Here is a 20,434-nt window from a genome sequence, read left to right as displayed (position 1 = left end):
GAAATTGTAAGAAACATGTTAACAGTTAACATGTGTTAACTGAGTTAAACCTGCTAAGCTTTTTTGTTTTTTTATTATTGTTTAAACAGACTTTACCATGCATTGTCTTTAAGTGAGAACTTATTAAGGTTAATAATTTTTACTTTATTATTAACTTATTAAGGTTAATAATAAAGTAAAAATAATGAATCTGTCAATCTTAATAAAACAGAAAAAAAAAGCTTAGTTAAGGTAGAACAAAGACATAACAAGTAAGTCAAACTCACTGTTTTTGACACTTTCACTTTGCATCGGTGTGATATAAAAGCATAAAATGCCCGAAGAAATTATTACATTAAATTATTATTATTAATAAAAACAAGACTTAAAAAAGTCAAAATGTATCCTTAAATCCTTTTTATCCTCTTTTTCATTTCTTCCTTCTAAATCAAATCTCATTGTTTAATTTCTTTGTCTTTTTGCTGTTATCATTTCTGTATAACTGCTCACGTTTTGTCTCTGTAAATTCAATGGTCATTACTTGTTTATTTAGTATTTTACAGTATTTATATAGTACAGCATTTAAGGGATTGTTTTTTTTTTCATCTGCTGTATGTAAAAAATACTTTTTTGACCCTTCTTTGTTGCTATATTATTTAGCTATATTATTAGTACACATTATTTACTTAATGCAAACCTTCACTACCTTTTTGCACTTAGTTTCCAGGCTCAAGCTGTAATTAAACTTGTGTTTCCAGAGAAAAATTTAAACTTATTTTCTTGCTTTCTCAGATCTTCCTGGAGCTTCGTCTCACAACTTGTTTCCAGGTTATGCGAGCTCCTTCACCTCCTTTGTGAATTGCAGTTTAACAATGCACATTATGAGGACAGTCGGAATTCCATATTAGTAAGATGAAGTGAAACATGCTCCCATAGTTTTAACTCCCTACAGTTACCTTCTTGAAGGCCAGCTCCACGTGCTCCGGAGCTGGGTGGCTCTCCCAGCCTCGGCTCTTCTCTCTGGTCTCCTTCAGGAGGTGCTGGGTGCTCTGCTGCAGTTTGCTCCTTCTCTCTTGATGCTCCTCCTCGCCTCCACTTTGAATGGAGGACACCGGGCCTCCTCCTTCCTCAGAGGGGGAGTCTTCAGGGGGGCCTGCAGCACTTAAACCTTGACCTGGCCAAAACTCTGGAAGCTACAGGAAGGGTTGTGTAATTTGTCAGCATTATTTTGTCCAGTCTGTCTCTTCAGCTTCTCAAAATGTTTTCTGTAAAGTCAAAACTTTGAATTATTGAATTATTTTCAGGTGGTTTTCGTACCTGGAAGAGTCTCTGGGCCTCAGTGATCATGTTGGCCAGGCCCTGGGTGGCTGCCAGGTTCTCGCTCAGGTCCCGCTGATCTGGGCGGCCCAGGCTGTACTTCCTGTGACTCGACCTGCAGCAGCAACACCAAAATGACATCAGTTTTATTGTCTTCTGACTTAAGCTAAAAAGTATTGAGAACTAAAACTAAATAAATGTACTTCGTTACATGCGAGCCATTTGAGATTCAGCTTTCACATGTGAACGAGAGACATGTTCAACACCACCACCTTTCGTTTCCTCTTTCAACCAACAAAGCTGACCAACTTTAGCAACCATCAGACATTTTGCAGCTGTATTTGTGGCAATAAGTAAATGTTTTTAATAAGATGTGGGGATATTTGCCATCCACATTTGGGGTGACAAAACTGGTTATGTCAGCTAAAACAAGATCTTGTCCTAAACCTTACCAAGGGGTTTTTATGCCTAAACTTAACCACATAACATAAAACAGAAACATACATTTCAACATCAGTACAGCTGAGTCAACTTAGCCTCTTTTGTGTTGGACTCAACAGAAAGGGAAACTCCATCATGCCTTAAAACATCCAGGAGGAGGACGACAATCTATACTGTTACTTCCAATGTGTTTTCTTTACAGTAAGAGGGTGTGAAACATGTGACTCGTCTCCTTCACTGCAGCCGTGGCAGCTTCACAGCGCAGGTAGCGTTTGTGCCAGTCAGCTGAGGCTGTTTTCACAGGCAGCAGAAAAGCGGCACAATTACTGCAGCTGACAGATTCAGGTTGTTTTGGAAAGCTTTCATGTTGCATCTCTGGGGTTTACTGGAAACTGGCAGATTCACAGGAAGTTCTTTTACTTGATTTTATTTGATATGAAGTTTTAAGTTGTTTTAGCTTCTGTTGACTAAGAAAAAGTTATAAAAATGAGCATTTTGTCATATCAAATAGCGCTTTCAGACCCACAAAACTGAGAAATTAGAAACCAACTCTTGAAGCTGGTTGGACTGCTGGTTAGACCATTAAGAAGTATCTCTCACAGTAGGATGGTGAGGTCTGTCAAAGCAGAAACACAAGGAAAAAGAGATGAGATTTCATAGATCTGTGGGAGAACAGCTGCGAGCTGCAGTCAATTTTCCGAGTTATTGTTTCCACCACAAAGTGTGACTTGATTTCTGACAGGCCGGGACTTTGGCTTCCAGGAGCAGGGAGGTACAAAGTGCTGATTGTTTCGTTATGTCATTTCCATCTACTGTCCCATCAGCCTGAGGGGAGAAAAAGAGCCAAAGTGAGGAAAAAAAGAAATGAAAGGAAGGGAAGAAAGTACAGGAGGAAGAGCAGTGAAATGAAAGCTGAAAAGAAAGTGATCACAAGAAGGACGAAAGAAGGAGGAGATACAGGTAAGGATGGGGGGGTATCGGGAAGAAGATGAGCAGAAATGTGAGGGTAGACATAGAGAATGAAAGAGACAAAATGGGTGACAAGATGCATCGAGAGAGAGGGAAGAGAAACGGAGGGAAGTCTGAACCAATAATGAGCATATCAACTAACAAGCACTGTGTATGTTTGCTTCCATTAATACTCAGGAATGCATTCATGCATAAACACAGTGAATTTATCTGAGCCAAGATAAATGCTCTGATGCGACTGAGTGTCTCCTAATAATTAAGTCCATATCATCGCCAACTGCACAGCCGTCATTCCCCACAGCCTTGTTCTGTCCTCTTATCTTCCTCACCCCACCCCTCTCTCTGTTGTTTCTCTCCCATTTATAACTTCCTGCCCAGCAGCTGAAAAACAGATAGAAAATATCTTTCATATCAGGGAGTGAAGTTGAGGCCAGATGGAAACTGGTTGAGGTTATATAATGTGCTCTCTGTGTAAACTGTGGTGACAGCTTTTCATTACAGTGTGTGTGTGAGGTAACAGCTGGATCGGATCCAGAGGTGATGTCATCTGCAAGAGCGGAGGAGTTGGAAACATGACATCCAATGAAGCAGCGGAAGGAGGAAGAAAAACATGTTCTTTCGCACCTAAATGTCAACCTGCCGTGGGTGACAGCTAACTAACTAACGCTCAGACACACATGCACACGGTAAACAGAGTTGAAGTCAGGGTCTGAAGCTAAATCAGAGGCTTGGATTTAACAGTGAACCATGATGGGGCCTGAAGTGATTTGACTGTAAAAACGAGACAGTATTTAGTATGTTTTCAGCTTTCTTTGCTCAGAAATTTGACAGGCACGGAGCGCAATTTCCATTATTTAAAAAAGACCTCAGTTTTAAGATGGTTAACAGACAGTGTCTCAGCTAACCTGGGTGCATTGGCGTCTCTCTTCAGGGTGTTGAGGTGGAAAAGCGATGGCGCCAAACAAACTGCAATGTTGGTTGGAGTCATTTGGTTTTCATCCACACAGGCCACCACGTCCCGCAGGAAGAACAGCAGTGTTCGCAGGGCCTCCCTGTTCTCGTCAGGAAGCAGCAAGATGGCCGCCTGAGCCGCAACCAGCTGTTGATCCTTGGGAAAATCTGCAAGCAGGAAGCTAACTTAATTCTGCAGTGTAGAGTAAAGCCAACTCAGTCTTCACTGGTGTGAAATCTCTGTAAATTCATTAACTAATAAATAATTTAAAAGCTAGCATGACTACCTAGTGGTTGAAATGTGTAAAATCACTGGTGTGATAAGTTACAAGATTCCCTGACATTAGTTCATCCAGATGTGAGATGAGCAGTGCTTATGTTTGCATCTCAATGTGCCCCAGCTACCATGATAAAATGTGTTAATGACTGAAAGCTTACAAGCTTATGTTAAACGTTCACATAACTCTTATGCTCACTGTAAGCACTTTAACTTGCTCATTTATAGTATATTATTGTATGTTCTTAACTTTTAGCATGTTGGTAGAATATGTTTGAGTTATCACCAAATCATGCTAATGTGTAAACATGCTAACATATCTTTGAGCTATCAGCAAAGCACGCTTATTTGTTATCATGCTATCATAAGTTTCAGTTATCAGAAAAACATGATCATATTGTTTGCATAAGTTTGATTTATCTGTAAAGCATCTCTATCTGTAAACATGCTCACAAGCTAACACACACATACATACTGGTAATGGCATGTTAGCAAAAGTTAAATCTTAGCACGTTAGCAGATTGATTGCAATGCAACAGTGGGTTCAATCACCCTTTTGTCCTTTGTTGGAGGTGTCTCAGTCATGTTTTACTGTTCATTTTAAAAAGTGAGCTATCAAAATTTGTACAGGCAGAAATGTTATGCAATCATTGCAGGTCACCTGACAACTGCACTACATGCTCACATTGGTAAATGTGGAGGAAGGACTCGCAGAGCTTGCTGGTGAAGATGGGTTCAGGCAAGTCTCTAAAGTACTGCTTCACCATGTCGGCCACATCGAAAGCAGAGTGACTGTCGTATGAGATGCCATCTGGGTCAGACTCCACCAGCTCACGGAGGTATTGGATGCGAGACTTGACCCCCGACTTCCGGAAAAGACCCACCTGAGAGAGAACACAATATAAAAGAAAAGTAATAATAATAATGAAAAATAAAATAATATAAAATATATATGTATATTGTTTTTTCTGTATGTCTTTCTTTCCTTACTTTTGAAATCTTTGTACTATTGCTATTACTAAAAAATTTGCTCCATTACCTGGTCCAAACACTCAGCTCTCAGGTAGACCAGTGCTCTGAGGATGCTGGGAGGAAGTGGCTCCCCAGTCCGCTGGACACTGAAGAGCAGAGGAACTCCAAAGACCCGCCGGCCTTTTATCTCCATCGCTTTGGTCTTCCTTAGTGGTTTAGGAACAGTCCTGCAGGTGATGGAGATGTCCATTAAATCCTGCAGTCCTCCATTTTTAAGGAAAGAATCAAATAACATAGACTAGTGCTGAGGGAAAAGTTATGGAAATTAAACTATGCTTAAAAATTGTTTTGCAAATGTTGTGGGAACTTCTAATCTCAACCACTCAAATATATATATAAAAAAAGCTCAACTTGGCTGCTGTTGGATGCATGTCCTTTTGAAGGAAGAGCCAAATAAACATTTCTGATTACATAACTCCCCACTGAAATGTGTGCGCCATTCAAATCAGCTCTGCAAGAAAAACATGCAGGCATGAAGAAACCATGGACGTAGATCAAAGAGACTGTACTTTTGCAAAGACTGTTAGAAATGTGTTCATGTTTCTGAACTAAAATCAGCAACACTTTAACCATTAACACCAGTGACTGCTCTAATTGACCCTTGCATTGGTCCAGATGCAAAAAGTCTTTGGAAGTCTGTATAGAAAGCCACAATACTTTTTAGCTTTTAACTCTAAAACCTGTAGGTGCACTCTGGATAAAAGTGCAGCCTTGTAATAGTCATGTTTGCGAAAAAAGAGAGAGAGAAAAGAGAGATTCCCAGCACTCCAACAAGGCGCAACAAAATCTGTTTTCTATGTTGCTCATCGTCGTACAAACTATAAAAACACAGGTCAGCCGTAATGCTTTCACCAAAGTGCACAGCCACAAAGAGAAAGTGGTATCACAAATGCTCTCAGCTCTCCCCCATATCTTGGACACAAACTGGCTACTTTGAGGAAAGGGTCAATAGTTAATAGCTGTATTTTTACTTCTTCAGCACTTGTTTTGGCATCAGTGATTACATCATTTAATTGACAAGAGCTGAGCTAACTGAAGCTTAAAGTGGTTTTGCTGGGGAGCTTTGCTAAAGGTGCTGTACAGCTACAGCATAACTCACAGTGTTTTGGACACGTAATAAATTCGCTTCACCGCCTTAATACATGCAGAGACAAATTTGACTGTTTGTCTTGTCTCTACAGCAGGGTTTCTCAAGGGGGGGCGTTTTGAATGAGACAGCTGAGAGGGGGGCACTCAGGCACAAATGGGGGGCGTTAGCCACTGTTAATCATCACGAAGTATAACAATGTATATACCAGAACAAACACTGCTCATTTGAACACGAAATTATATGTAACTGTGTACTTTGAGCGTGATTACAAATACCAGCGCCGCAGGTTCTTTCGCGTTCCTACTACTGGCATGCTATCTCCATAGCAACGCCCCTAAACAAATTCCGACTGAGCGCTTAGCGTTTTCCCGTTTCACACCGGACAGGGCACAGCGCAGACACGCGCAGAGCAAAGCGCGTGTCGTGGCGCATGGAATTAAAAAAAATGGACGTCAGCCTATCATCCATCCTCACTATGAAATTTGTCACTTGATTGACATACAGGGCAGCCAGTCTGACATCTGACCTTTTCTGACACATGGGTAACCACGCATGCGCATAAAGTGGTAGCTAGCTAGCTACCGAGTTGCCTAGTTAGCTTCAATTTATTTCTTCTAAATTCAAGAAAAGATATAAAAATGAGTGAGGAAGCTCAGTCTACCATTGCTGTTTCGAAGAAGGGACATGTGGAGCGGCATTTTCTTACTGTTCATAACAAGTACGACACAGACTTCCCCCCGAAAAGCGAGCTGTACAAATATATTGGACAAATAAAGAATACTCAGTATGTTTATAAATAAATATATGTTATGCATTTTCATAGCAGGTAGTGGTTGACGGCTCCTGAAGGCTGACAGCAGCCGAGCCCAGCTTCGCGGGTTAAAATCTCCTACGTCCTACCTCGTCAAGCAGGGATTCAGCCAAACCAAGACTCCGGTGCACCCAAACTAAAACTGACATCTCTGCGTCGTGCAGTTAAAAAGCTGGCAGCGAGTCACCAAGCACAGGGTTCACACTAATTTGACCCTTTTTATCAGCACAAGGTTTTTGGCCCGAAGTTGCTACTGGCTACTTTAAACTGGTGACAAACTGGTGCCGTCTTGTTCTTTCTGTCAGTTAAATAGCAGTTAATTTAAAAATTCGGATTATATATAGGTCTTATATATTGGCATGTTGTAATTGGTCAATTGAGGCATGTTTTTTTTGTGCGTCTTAGTTTGTCTCAATGTGCAAATGCATTTTCAATACAGTTTCACACCACGTCCAAGTGTTATAATATATATTTTCCCTCATTGCTTTTAATTGTGGCTTAACTGAAATGAATTTTACAATGAATTTGATCATAGACAATGTTCCATAGTCCTGGCAGAATTTCAGCACTTGAGGTCTTTCCTCAAACATAGCCTTTAGGCTACTGATAAACATTTCCAACACTTACACAACCATGATTACTATTGCTATAATAATAATTAAATAATAATAATAATAATATGTTTAAATGATGCCTTTTGGAGAAAATTAAGAAAAATAAATAAAGAAAAATAAGTAAAGAAAATCTACCAAAAGGCTTTACTTAAGCATGTGAACTATATTGTGGTTTTTGCTGGCTAATGTTAGCTAACACTAGCTTGCTTGCTAATCCAGACAAATTTGCCACAGTAATCTCCATCTGGTGAATGAATGACCATTTATATAGCGACCCTTTATATATTCATTTATCTTTGTGCTTTGGTCAGTAATTTTGTTTTTCTCCACAACTATAGCTATAACCACAAAGAAAAAAAAATAAAACAAAAACTCTTCCTTTTAACTAGCTAATGTACTACTCAGTATGGAAATGTATAAACAGACTGTTCTGGTCTATGTGTTGTAAATCTTTTCACAGATTGTTACTTTTCGTAACCTAATAAGTTTCATAAGTTAAAAATTATTTGTTGCACATTTTAATGTAAGCTTACAGTCAGCAGTCCAGTAGCTTAGCTTATCTTAGTGTGCTGAGCTATGTTTTGGCCTTGTATTGTGCAGGCAAGTTTTATGATTGTTACATAATCCAGTTTGAGGTGACCATAATTACATTATAATATATAATGTGTGCCAAAAACAAGTAATTTGTCCTTCAAAGTTCATGCTCATGTAAAACTCCAGCTTATATTTTTATTTTAAACAAATGTTAAATTGAAGTTTTCTTCCTTTCCTTCTTAGAGCTCAGGTCTGATGTGATTTCTGTTCGTTTTCCCTTCCTTTAATGTGATTTATTAAAGTTTAAATTCTGTAAAATGGAGCAGTTTGAATTGCTAAAACAGCGCAGGAAGCCTTGCCAAAGCTTTTCAACCTGCTGCCACAGAGCGGCTGTTTTTCCTGAGTCCCCCCCCCAATACACATGTTTGATCCTGAAAATTAAAGACGAATATCTATGAGGAGTAATTTCAGGAGGGCTTTCTGTTCAGTGCTCAGTTCCCACATCCAGCCTTATCACACTGAGCATAACAACCTCGGCAAAAATCTAATTGGTTTTCTACCAAAGCAGAGAACAGGCAGGTCGTGTTTTTACTCAGAACACATTAGAAAATACAAATGTTAGGCAGAGTAAACAAGCAGAATGTCTGAATGTTTTATTATTATTAAAAATGAATTTGTCTCAATTTTGCATGAGGGCTTATTTCAAAAACAGTGTGGGAGGCAAAATACTGATCTCATTAAATCCGTGTATGTCAACAAAAAGTGCAGTGAAAACACGGTTTTAAACAAGGCACAGTTTGATTTCAACAGCCTGCAACCTCGCTATTTGAAGACGCAATTTGTCCAAAATCCAGTCATCCCCCTGCTACAATCTTTCCCTAAGGCTTGCTGTACCCTCACCAACAGTATGTGTAACCTGCATGAGGATAAACGCAGGAAGACATAAGAACAGAAACAGTTGGCCAATAAGTATTAAATGAAAAGTCTTGTATATTTCAACTATTTCAGCGTATTTCTCAGAAATGTGGCTTCGGTGACTCATGCAAACTTTGCACTCAACAGCCTCGTTGTAGAGATTTGGCGAAACGAGGATGTGCGCGAAACAACCTGCTTTTAAATTATTTACCAAATGTTCTTTTGTGAGGATCTTGCTCGTTTTTTGGTATTGACCTCAACCACCTTTTGCACAATGCACCTTCTGATCAATGATAAGCCTATTCAACCAGCGGCCCGTGGGCCACATTCGGCCCAGAGGCAACCTTATTGTGGTCCAGAATACATCAATCTGACAAAATCTACATATATAGTGTATGTGTCCACACATGTCTCATTCACACGCATATGTTTCTGCTTTAAAATCTATGAGATATTCGGTGATTGAGAAGAAAATGACACACAGAGACAGACAAAAGACAGAGGACAGGGACCCAGTGTGACCCTCTGAAAAAAGAAAAAGTAGTCCAAAACAACCCACAATGCCTGAGTGAGCAGAGAAGAACTTCCCTCTGATTTCCCTGGAATTACAGAGTGAAGGTGAGGCACCTGCAGTCCTTTTCCTCTGGAAGCATGCTTTTGTTTGTTTTTAAGCCAAGACAAGGTTGCACCTGTGCTATGAATAATGAATGAATTTTCTAAACAGGCTGCTCGAAATATTTACCCTCCGCCTGCCCGCCTGCCCTCCTTTCCACAGTCGTTTCCTTGAAGAAGCTTCTGCATGCAGCTGTGCAGGAGCAAAGGATCTACGAATGCTGTCAAAGTTTTGCTTCTCACCTTACCACAACTCTGCTAACTGCGGCCTCAACATCTGCTGAACCCTGAACATTCATTCTCAACCATGAAATCAGCCAAAACGTTCACTGAACCTTCATCCTGTCAGACTTCTTACCAGTTCCAGCCCTGCTTGCTGGACGGGGAGTATTTGTCCATCAGAGCGGTGAGTTTCAGCAGAGCGAGTTTCTGCAGCAGGAGGAACTGGGAGACAGACTGGTTCTCCACTCCTGGACTGGTGGGCAGGGAAGGCAGGCTCTGCTCACTGGACCAGTGTAGCTGCCGGCTCACTCTGCTGGGTGCACAGCAAACACACTTTATAATCAGAGGAATGGGAACCAATTCTATCCCAGAGCACTGAAGAGAGGCAGTCAAACTATTCAGCGTGAGATTACTTCTTTATCTTAGCGCTTCTCACAGTAAGTTCCCCTTCATTTTGGTTGATGCCTAAAGAAATAAATCCCCATAACTGTCATTATTAGGGCTCTGCTGCACACAAAGGCTAACATTTGAGCAATGGAAAGTGTCCAATAATTAACTTGTATTTCCTAGACTTGATGGTAATCGATATTTAAAAAAAAAAAAAAAAAAGCTTTTAACTGAGGACCTTAAATGTCAGTTCTTTGTGTCCACCATCTTTTTTTATTTAACACTTCATTTTAATTTTCATTTTGTTGCATTACTCTTCAAGCTTCCTCACCTGCTCCTGGGTTGTGGCGATCTTGTCTTTGACTTTTCTTCATTCACTGGTAGCTTCTCAGGGCTCTCTTCCTCTTCTTCCTCCTCTTCCTCCTCCATCTCCTCCCGATGCTGCACCTCCAGATGGATGTGGCTGGGGGAGGAGGGGCAGGGGGAGGTGGCTGAGGAGCCGTGGGCAGGTGAGTCCTGGGTGGAGGAAGAAGAGGAAGACGAAGAGGAAGTAGAGGAGGAACCTCTCTGACAGTCATCCTCGGACAGGTTTTCAGACCAGGAGGAAACCAGTTGCTGGAGGTCACTGATGCTTTCCAAAACGCTGTCCAGAGCTGAGAAGACATCTTCATCTGCCAGCAGCCGACTCACCTGAGAGAGGAAAAGAATTTGGAAAGAAATCACAGGATGAAGAGACTTTATCTTTTGTAGAGACTTAGATAACAGACTGTACATACTAGTGTAAATGAGGAACTTCACCATAACAAATTGGAACTTCAGATATTCAATTACCATGGAAATAGCTGTATATTTCTTACTTTAATCAGAAAATGTCAATTTTTTCTAAATGTTTTGCAATCTTTTGGTTACGGTTGCATTCTTTTAATTTTCTCTTCAGATGAATGTTTATAAGAATTTGCACATTAAGGATTTTGTTGCCATTGATCACTTTCTCCAAAGATTGGAAGCAAAAATGTAAATGGTTCTTTAAAAGTTATTTTCTTACTACTCCTATAATATTTTATTTCAACATGGCTGCCACCTTTTTTTTCCCCAAATGCTCCTCTCTTCCTTCCGTATTCAGAGATTATTGTATAATTTCAACGAGCACATATATAATGAGTTCCGGCTTTATGGGAAAACTCCGTGTGGAGCTCCCCTGAATTACTTGTGTTTCTGTAGATTTTCATCTGATATTTTATCCTTTATTTAGCAGAGAGGCCGCAGAGATAAAGAGAGAAAGAGAGAGACTCCTGCTTGTGCTGTCTGTTTGATTTTTGATCCATATGAGTCTGCATTTGATCAGTCAAGCGACTTTACTAATGTTATATTACCAATATTGTATTCCAGAGTATTCGAAATCAGTTGATGACGCTGTCTGGAGGCTGCTGGATGCTGCTGGATGCTTCGAAGTAACCATGATATGTAATCTGACTACATCTAAAGGCAAATGTGTTTTACCTGTTCCTGAAGAGAGGAAGATGTCAGTGTCTTTAGCCCGACTAAATCGTTCAAATGGGAATGATGGCACACAGACATTTACGGTGCTGTAACTGCACGAAAAGGGCTAGAATCAGAATCTAATCACTTCATCTTTGAGTCCAAGTGGGAATTTATACTAAATTTGTCTAAATTTCTCTCAAAGCTTCCCTGAAATGAATGGATGGTAAAACAAATAATGTCAGGGCCAGGGCTGCTATCAGCGTGGAGGCAAAAAAGAGAGTTTGAGAGAGAAGTTAGAAGTATAAGGAGGCCTTAAGGTGTTTTTTGCAAAATATCAGAAAATGTATGACAGGCTACAATAAATCTAAATGTAAAAATAAATATAAATATCATCTTTTGACCCACCTCTGACTCCTCACCCGTCCGTTCTGCATCACTGACACTTTCACCACTGCCCCCCTCACTTCCAGACAGCTGCAGGTTGTCGGGCACGTTGTCGTAAATACTCAGCCGATGATCAAGTGCAGCACGCGGGCTGGGGACATCACAGGAAGAGGAAGACAAGAGGTCCCGGTCGCCAGTGGCCAGTGATGATGTGCCACGGTGGCAACTGTGTCGTCCCCGGTAACCATGGAAGCTCCCGGTCCTCCAGTTGACGGAGGTGTTGTCGATGATGGGGGACAGGATGGTGTGTTTGTGTGCGAGGGAAGTGGGAAACGTCCCCGGTTTGTGTCCATGGGGGATTTGGAAGACCAGACTCTCATAGATGCTGTTGTTGTTGTTGTTGATCTGGTTCCTGAAGTCCTGAGAGGGTGAATAGATGTAGGAGTGATGGTTTGAAGAAAAAGGAAAAAGTAACGACAGAATAAAATAATCACTAGTCTTAGTTTATTTACTTCAGTTTTCCTTTGGCAGAATATATCAAATAATACCTCACGTTCACATCCTTCAAAGTGCCTGTTTTCATACACAAAACTGCACTGAGTCAGGCTGTTGTGATAGACTTTGCTCATTAATTTAAATAAACTCTTTTTCTCCCCCCCGCAGCCTCCTTAACTGACCTCCGCTGTTCCTGTGTAGTTCTGCTTGTTCCGACCCGTTCCTCCGCCGACCCCGACTCCGCTGTTGGAGCGTTTGCAGTTACTCCTGACCCGGGTGACCGGACTGGGTGTGCTGACGGTGCTGCTGCTCTCTGAGTGGTTGTTACTGCTGCTGCTGCTGATGGTGTGAGGAGATGAGGGCGAGGAAGACGCACAGCTGTTGGGATGAACCTGCAGACTGGAGACATTCAGGAAGGTTGGCATAAGAAAAAGATCTTTGAAATGTTTCCAGCTTTTCTCAGTCTAAATAAAGGAAGATAAGATAAGAACTTTATTGATCCTGCAGGATGTATGGCCATGAATGTCGTTAAATAAACTTCTGGGTCTTTGAAATATTGCAATTTGCTTTTCTCACCTTGATGGACTCTGCACGTTCTCCATCCGCTCCTCCTGGATCAGAACAGGCCTGCCTGTCTGCCTGTCACTGACACCACTGTGAGAAAGAAGGAGGCCAGTTGTGCTCCTCAGCTTCAGTTTCTCCATCTTCTTCAGCAAACTGGTGCCCTTCCTCCTGGGCGGCTTGTCTGGGAAGCAGCCTTCAACCTCCAGCATCATGGCAGATGATCCTCCACCACTTTCACCAGGGGAAGGGGGTCCACTGAATGAGGTGTCCAGGGACGGCGTCTTATTTGTGGAGGAGCAGCGGGAGGAGCTCCTGCTGGTCTCCTGGTCGTCAGTGTTGTTGGAGGTTGTTGTAGTTGTGGAGGTGGCTGCACTGACAGCAACGTCTCTGCGACTCTTGCAATGTCCGTCTTGGCCTTCACTGTCGGTGCTGCTGGAGCTGTGGATGGAGCAGACATCGTGGCAGTCGCTGACCTCACACATAGAGACGTCCTGAGGTCCGATGGGGCTGTCGGACAGAGGGAGGATGTCCACTGTGGAGTCGACGCGACGCCATCTCCGTGTCCGCCTGTCGTAGGTCCAGTTGGGGCTGATGGCACAAAAGTCTTCTTCGTCACAGTCGTCTACCTGGAAAAAAAAGGTGGAAGGTTCAAATACAGAAATCTGAATGTGGCAGAATATAAACAGAGTAGCTGTCAGTAATACATGCAGAGGAGAGACATGCAAACACAGAGGAATGAAATGCACACAAACACAAAGATGTTTTCAATAATTTACATGAGCATGAACATCATTATACATTCATGCAAACATCACACTGTGCAGAAACCGTATCACCACCTACACTAACTTTATATTTAGAATTTAAAATGTAGCAGCATTGTTTAAAAGAATTATTCATTGTGGATCGAGAAAAACTTCATGACTATAAATGTGTTCACCCAGCAGGTCTAAAGCTGGTTCTACTTTTGACTTTTTCATTCTGTACTTCAGACTTTTACTATGTCACATTTATTTGACACTTTTTACACAAAAACCATATGCTATTCTTATATAATGTAATGCAGTACTATATTATTAATATGGCCAGTATAATACAGAGCATATTAATCTTAATGCAGTATTTTGTTCTCAAAGTCTTATTTTATCAAAATAATAATAATTAAAACAAACTGTCAGTGCAGTAAGATTATTATTTCTGATATAAATACATTTTATTAGCTGTAAATTTTAATATTATAGAATGTTATTATTTAACATTCTATAAAATAGCTTTAATTCTTTATAAGTTCAGCTTCTGCTGCCTCTTCTCTTTCTTTTCTGAACACCTCAGTTCACTTTCACCTCGAAAGAAAAACCGTTGAGAAGGAGGAGGAGGCGAACTAATCACTTGAAAACAGTCAAAATCAAGTGATGTTAAAAGTGCAGATTTCATGGCGTGACGCCCCCCAGGGCTGCGGCTGCTTCCACACGAGAGTCCTGCTGCGTTTGAGTTTCTTGGAGTTTGCTCTCAACACTCACCCTGCGTTTTGATCTGCGCAGCTCCAGCCTCATTTCCACGCATTTGTTTAAAGTGCTTAATCTCCTGAAATAGGACGGGAAAAGTGGTTAGAGTGAGAGTGTCATTTAATAATAGTCTGCATATTACTGTGCCGTATCATTTATCACCATAATGCGGCGCGTTATGCTTTGCCACACTAAGCGGCTCTTCAGAGAACTATGGGTGATATCATGTCGACTTCGTCCATGTTTTATACAGTCTACAGGAGCACCATTTTGATCAGTGAGCAATCAGGACGTTCCTAAGGACTCTTCCTGCTCAGTTAGAAGGCTTCAGATCTTGTATAATACAGAACAATAAATTTGTCATTTCATGGTATTTTGTAAGTGTGGTATTGATTAAGTCAGGTGGGGAATTTAAAGACTTAAAATAACATAAAGAAAATGAACACCTCTGAATGCTATACAAGACTGTATTTTCTGCTGTGTGGTTGTCATGGATTAAAGTGTAAAAGCTGTTAATGATACAATGCTCTCACTTCCTGTAAAGCATTTGGTTCACCTGTACACACAGTCATCTACATGAGTGTGTTACCTGCACAGTGAATCAAGGGCATCCTTATCCAGGAAGTGGTGATCTCGCTTCGCCCACTCGATGTCGATGGGGAACCTGCAGTCTGACACACAAACGAGACAAATGAGCCAATGAGACACTGCCTGAGAAGAGGGTTTGTATCACCTTTGCTGGCTGTGTGGCGCAGGTTGACGACCTCGTATTCACCTTTGAATAACTGCACATACTGAGGGAAGCCGGCTGCTCGCAGCCAATCACAGGCCTCCTTGGCTTCAATCTCTGCAAACAGTAAGAAGTAAAACAGCGTTTGATTAAATTATAATCATGTCATGCTCTGCCCGCTTCAAGAGGGAAAATATTTGCACTTAATCAGTCGTCTGTTTATGAAGTTTAATTACATTTGCATTTAGGGAAAAAAAAAAGTAAGTTTCCCTCCAGTTTTCTAAAGTGCTGGCTCATTTTATGTAAACAGAGTAAGCTCAGAATGTTCTTCTCTGGTGTTTGACATATCATTAAAGTAGCCTTTACTGCCCCCTACTGGCCTGGCATGCTTGTTTGAGCGTTTGGATAACTGGCTGTAGATAAAGATAAAAAACGACTCATTGCTCATTGGCTGGATTTTCTCTCTTCCATATTAAAGCACTTTATTTAGAAAAGTTGTTTTATCAAACCACACACACACTTGCACTTGACACCCAAAACCAATGAGTTAAGTATTTCCCCAAAACACAAATATACAAGTACTCAAAGTACTGGAGAATAAAAACGTTTTCTTCATTTGGGCTGTTTACAATAAGGAGCCACAGAAATCATTTTCTCAGTCTGGCTTGCAGGGCTCAGCAGAGGATTTGACTTTGCTGAGAGATCTCTTAATGTTTGTCCACTGCAACCCTCACCAAAATGTTAAACCTGCTCTCCCTGCATGCATACGAGGCCTGTTGCGGTTAGAAAACCGCCCAGGGTACTTCTTGTTTTCATATTCAGACAGCATGATATATGGCTGACATTAGTCTCCACGAAAGAACAACAACAGCAGTTTGCCCATGACTGATCGCTTCTTCAAAGACTTCTTGTCTGGTGGTTGTTGGTTTTTTTTATTGCTTATTCATTCCAGCTGAGAAAAAAGCATCTCATTCGCATTTTATTTTTTGCGACTTTTCAGAAGTTTGCCTCAAATTCACTTGACAGCAGGATGGAAACTTGGCTTACAATGCGGTCTTGCTGCTTCCCTGGACGCCCTGGGGGTCAGCAGAGCAGTGCAACACAAAGCAGATGGCCCAAATATGTAAACATGAGTGGGAAATTCAGCAGATATGGCAATCATCAAAATGACAACCGACTTAAGAAGAAGCCCAGAGTCAAAATGAGTAAATGGGCAGGGACGAAGAAGGATTTGGTTTAAAAATGTCAAGGTGTATAATCTACACTATGTTGACAAAAGTATTGGGACACATCTCTTTATGGGGCTGGGTTTTTCAGGGTTTGGACTCGGCCCCTGACTTCCAGTGAAGGGAAATCTTAATGCTTCAGCATACCAAGACATTTTGGACAATGCTATGCTTCCAACTTTGTGCCAACAGTTTGTTGAAGGCCCTTTTCTATTCCAGCATGACTGTGCCCCAGTGCACAAAGCAAAGCTCCATAAAGACATGGTTGGATGAGTTTGGTGTGGAAGAACTTGACTGGCCCACACAGAGTCCTGACCTCAACCCCATCCAACACCTTTGGGATGAACTGGAACGGACATTGTGAGCCAGGCCTTTTGGTCCAACATCAGTGTGTGACCTCACAAATGCTCAACTGCATGAATGGACAAAAATTCCCACAGAAACACTCCAACATGTTGTTGAAAGAGTGGAAGCTGCTATAGCTGCAAAGCTGTCTGTGTGTTTAGAATGTGATGTTATTAAAGTCCCTGCTGATGTAATGGTCAGATGTCTCAATACTGTTGTCTGCATCAGACAACAAAACTAGCTAAATGTTGGGATAGCGCTTATTTGGACTGGTTAGAGTCTGGCTGCATCTTCCTCTCTCACTACTACTCTCTCACGGCAGATGGAAAAATAAACTTTGTTATTAAAGGAGCATGAGGAGTACAGCCTGCAGAACATTTAATCCAGTATTCAGTCTGCACTAACGCTAAAACATACACTGGGAGAAGAATAACGGGTGCAACATGAATGAAAAAATGTTCTCAGCGCCACTGAAGTTCATAAAGACAACATTTTAATCCCACTTGGATCTTTGTCTGGTCAGAATGTCTGAAAAATTGAAAACACACTCATGCTTGCTCATAGCTGCACGCTGACCGGCTAACAAGCTTAAGGATGATGGCCATCCAACAAGATCACGTTCATCCACAACAAGTGATGCGCATGTACAGTGGAAGGAAATTTCTGAGCATATTTACAAATAAAATGCTGCATTAGTGGTACTTTCAAGAATGGAGAATCACGAAGTAACCCTTCAGCTGAGTAACTACTGAGTTCATAAAGCTTCAGAATGCTCAAAACAAAATGCTCTACAGATAATTACTGTAATCGTCTCAGCAGAAGGATCAACTTTTATTGAAGATAACGAGAACACCAGAGAAGCCAGATGGAAATTGATTGAATATAAACAGTACACGGACAGTACTGAACACCTACTGGACTTTACAAATAACAAACCATGTTGATGGTGGAAATGTGGAGCGATTATGCCTAATAAATTCAGTGTTTTAAAAGTTGCCAAAGCTGCAAGACTTCTTCTGCAACAGTGGAAGACTGTTTGACATCCCACTGTGGAGCAAAGAGAACATGTTGGGAGGACTTCATAGTGAAGGAAATCAACGTATGTAAATGTGTTAATTAATGGCTGTACGTCTTTCACAGTCATGCTTTAATTTTATCTTCAGGGATGTTTCCTTTGTGTAAACGTCCTGTGCTGTATCTGCTCTACAATATGCTGCACTGCTTCAGCAAATAAATTGATAAAATTCAAATTATGAAAAGAGCATAGACTTAAAGTGAGGGACATACAAAGAAATTAAAGACTGAATGCTAAAGTAGGGAGGATTAAGTGTGTTTATCCTGAGTCTCCAAGCGTCCTGCTGGTTAAACATCTGAACGCAGAGCCCATTTTCTGGCGTCACGATGAAGATGTGACATTTGAGACAGAAAAGGGATCAAGTGTGCTTTCTGAGCGGCGGTCTCACATGTCGGCGAGAGGATCTGTAAATCCAGGGGATATGCAGAGCCACTGGAGTTAGAGCCCTGAGCTCAGCAAGGCACCCACACCACTTTTTCAGAGCTGACATCACTCCATCCCGATCCGTTACTAACGCTGCCACCTCGAGGGTCAGAAGTTAAAAGCTCTTGTCATTTAAACCCCTTTTCCACTTTAAATAGGTCTGATATTCTGCTTTGAGGCAACTGTGGCTCAGAGTGTAGAGAAGGAGCTTCTGTTGAAAATGTTTAAGGTTAAAATCTTAAAAGTCTGCAGGGAAAGTGTGGAAACTGAATGATTATTATTATTATCAGAATTAAACTGGAGTCCTTAAACGCAACACGCTCCAGGGCAGTTGTGGATAGAGATGGACTGGAGTGAAGTCAAAGCCAAACCTGGATCAGAAGAAAAGCCCCGACACAAAAGTTTGTTTTCTTTGATTCCTTACGTGCTGCAAGGTGTTGGGATGTTAAAGCTGCACTTGGCATCTTGGCTACTCGAAGGCTTCAAAAGGCAGCAACGAAACCTGGAAGCCAAGACAGGACAACTGCACACTGTGTTTGAGTTTAGCAGCTGTTCTTCTCTCATAGCAAACAGGTGAGAGGAGAAGAAAAACATCCTCCTCTCCAAGGTGGCGTTCTGTATCTGCTAAAAGGATAACACACAGGAGATCAATGAGTCCTAATGGTTCCTTGTGTTATTTGTCTTCACTTAATTAAACACTGCATCCTCTTTGTTTCCTCCATTATTTGTTTCCCGGTTAAATGTTTTCCTCACTCAAATCGAGGATGTCGATTTAGGTCACATAGATAAACTGACTTGATTTTCTTTGGTTAATTCAACTTACTGTAACGGTGTAACAGTGGGCTCAGCTTACACGATAGTTTATTGATTAATTAAAGGTATTGTCAGCGTGTGACGCCGGAGGAGCGTCAGAAAGTCCAGCCCCTCCACACATAGAAGACGGCCACACAATACAGAGACGCTGATACACACAATAAGTTGTTTCAGTGAGACGTGAATAAATAAAGGAGTGAACCCACTCGTATTCTGCTCTCGGAGAAACTAGAAGGCATTGAAAACAAAAGTACGTCAATCACGGGCTCAATACATGTTTGACCGAATTTCCACATGAATTATGAGCCCGGTGAGGAACAAAACACTCTGAGCTGTCAGAAACAACAGTACAGTTCATTCTCTGCATCTGTGTTTGATCACGATTTCGACTGCCACATTGTGGGGCCCCTCTCGAAGTGTGATTGTATCTGCTGAGCTCCTGGCGCAATGTGACCACTGCCGGCAATGGCCCCTTCCCCTTCCAAATGATTCTGTCTCTGAGGAAGTTGTGATTCGGCCCCTCTGGGCTCTGATAAGAGATGTGGATGTGCTCCGCCCTGCTAGCGCCAGGAAGCTGGACAGCATGTGTGTGGATGTGGATGCTGAGAGGAATTGTGGGTGGTGGGGTTACGTGCTCTGTGGACCGTTTGAGGCTGGGTGTTTATTCTTGTCTGGACAGCAAAACTTTGACCTGAAGTAGCAGAGTCACTGCTCTCCAGAGACTAGGCTAATTGAAGGTACAGTAAGCCATTCCACAGAAAGATGGCGGACAGATGCTTTGGGATGTTGGTATTTGATGATCGCTCTTCCTCCAGAGTCGCTCACGTGCTAACATACACATGTGGCGAGTTCAGCTACCAAAACAAAGACCGGAGAAGCGCAGATCACAACACACACAACAACAGCTACAACATTGTGTTGTGCTGGGGGGTAACAGATTGGTTGGCTCAGTATAGAGGAAGCAGAATCTGTCTCGCAGCACTTCTAAAACTATTCTATTACTACTACTACTACTATTCTAAACTATTTAACTTATTTTTGAGGGCTTTCACACCACTTTGACACCTCAATAAACCTCTGCGTAGCTGGTGGACAATAAAGTGCAGCCATTGCTCTGCTTGCAGTTCAGGGAGATGCTTTAGAGCGTCCCACAAGGTTTGAGCAGTGTGCTTGAAGATCAGAGGTATGTCAGCTGTCAAAACAGGCAAACAGAGTTTCCCTGTTTCTCTTCGCTGTTTCTC

At 41.6% G+C, this 20,434-nt stretch overlaps 1 protein-coding gene across 5 annotated transcripts in view; it reads right to left on the bottom strand.

Annotated features, from left to right (window-relative positions):
- si:dkeyp-23e4.3 (rho GTPase-activating protein 7) overlaps window positions 1-20,434 on the bottom strand; it is a 73,030-nt gene that overhangs the window by 6,279 nt on the left and 46,317 nt on the right. For 2 of the 5 annotated variants that reach the window (XM_046409973.1, XM_046409975.1), the window contains exons 2-14: window positions 15,357-15,428; window positions 15,171-15,252; window positions 14,597-14,660; window positions 13,089-13,702; window positions 12,695-12,911; window positions 12,039-12,437; window positions 10,483-10,841; window positions 9,901-10,077; window positions 4,974-5,133; window positions 4,620-4,818; window positions 3,612-3,825; window positions 1,297-1,411; window positions 936-1,172 (exon numbers count right to left, since the gene is read on the bottom strand). In XM_046409973.1, coding sequence (XP_046265929.1) covers window positions 936-1,172; window positions 1,297-1,411; window positions 3,612-3,825; window positions 4,620-4,818; window positions 4,974-5,133; window positions 9,901-10,077; window positions 10,483-10,841; window positions 12,039-12,437; window positions 12,695-12,911; window positions 13,089-13,702; window positions 14,597-14,660; window positions 15,171-15,252; window positions 15,357-15,428 — 2,909 coding nt within the window. Of the gene's footprint in view, window positions 1-935; window positions 1,173-1,296; window positions 1,412-3,611; window positions 3,826-4,619; window positions 4,819-4,973; window positions 5,134-9,900; window positions 10,078-10,482; window positions 10,842-12,038; window positions 12,438-12,694; window positions 12,912-13,088; window positions 13,703-14,596; window positions 14,661-15,170; window positions 15,253-15,356; window positions 15,429-15,547; window positions 15,718-20,434 lie in introns of those variants that run through there. The other 3 variants (XM_046409976.1, XM_046409974.1, XM_046409977.1) reach the window with 3 other exon arrangements.

The sequence above is a fragment of the Scatophagus argus genome, chromosome 14 (assembly GCF_020382885.2).
Source record: "Scatophagus argus isolate fScaArg1 chromosome 14, fScaArg1.pri, whole genome shotgun sequence".
Lineage (NCBI taxonomy): Eukaryota > Metazoa > Chordata > Actinopteri > Scatophagidae > Scatophagus > Scatophagus argus.
This window is presented reverse-complemented; position numbering and strand designations above follow the sequence as displayed.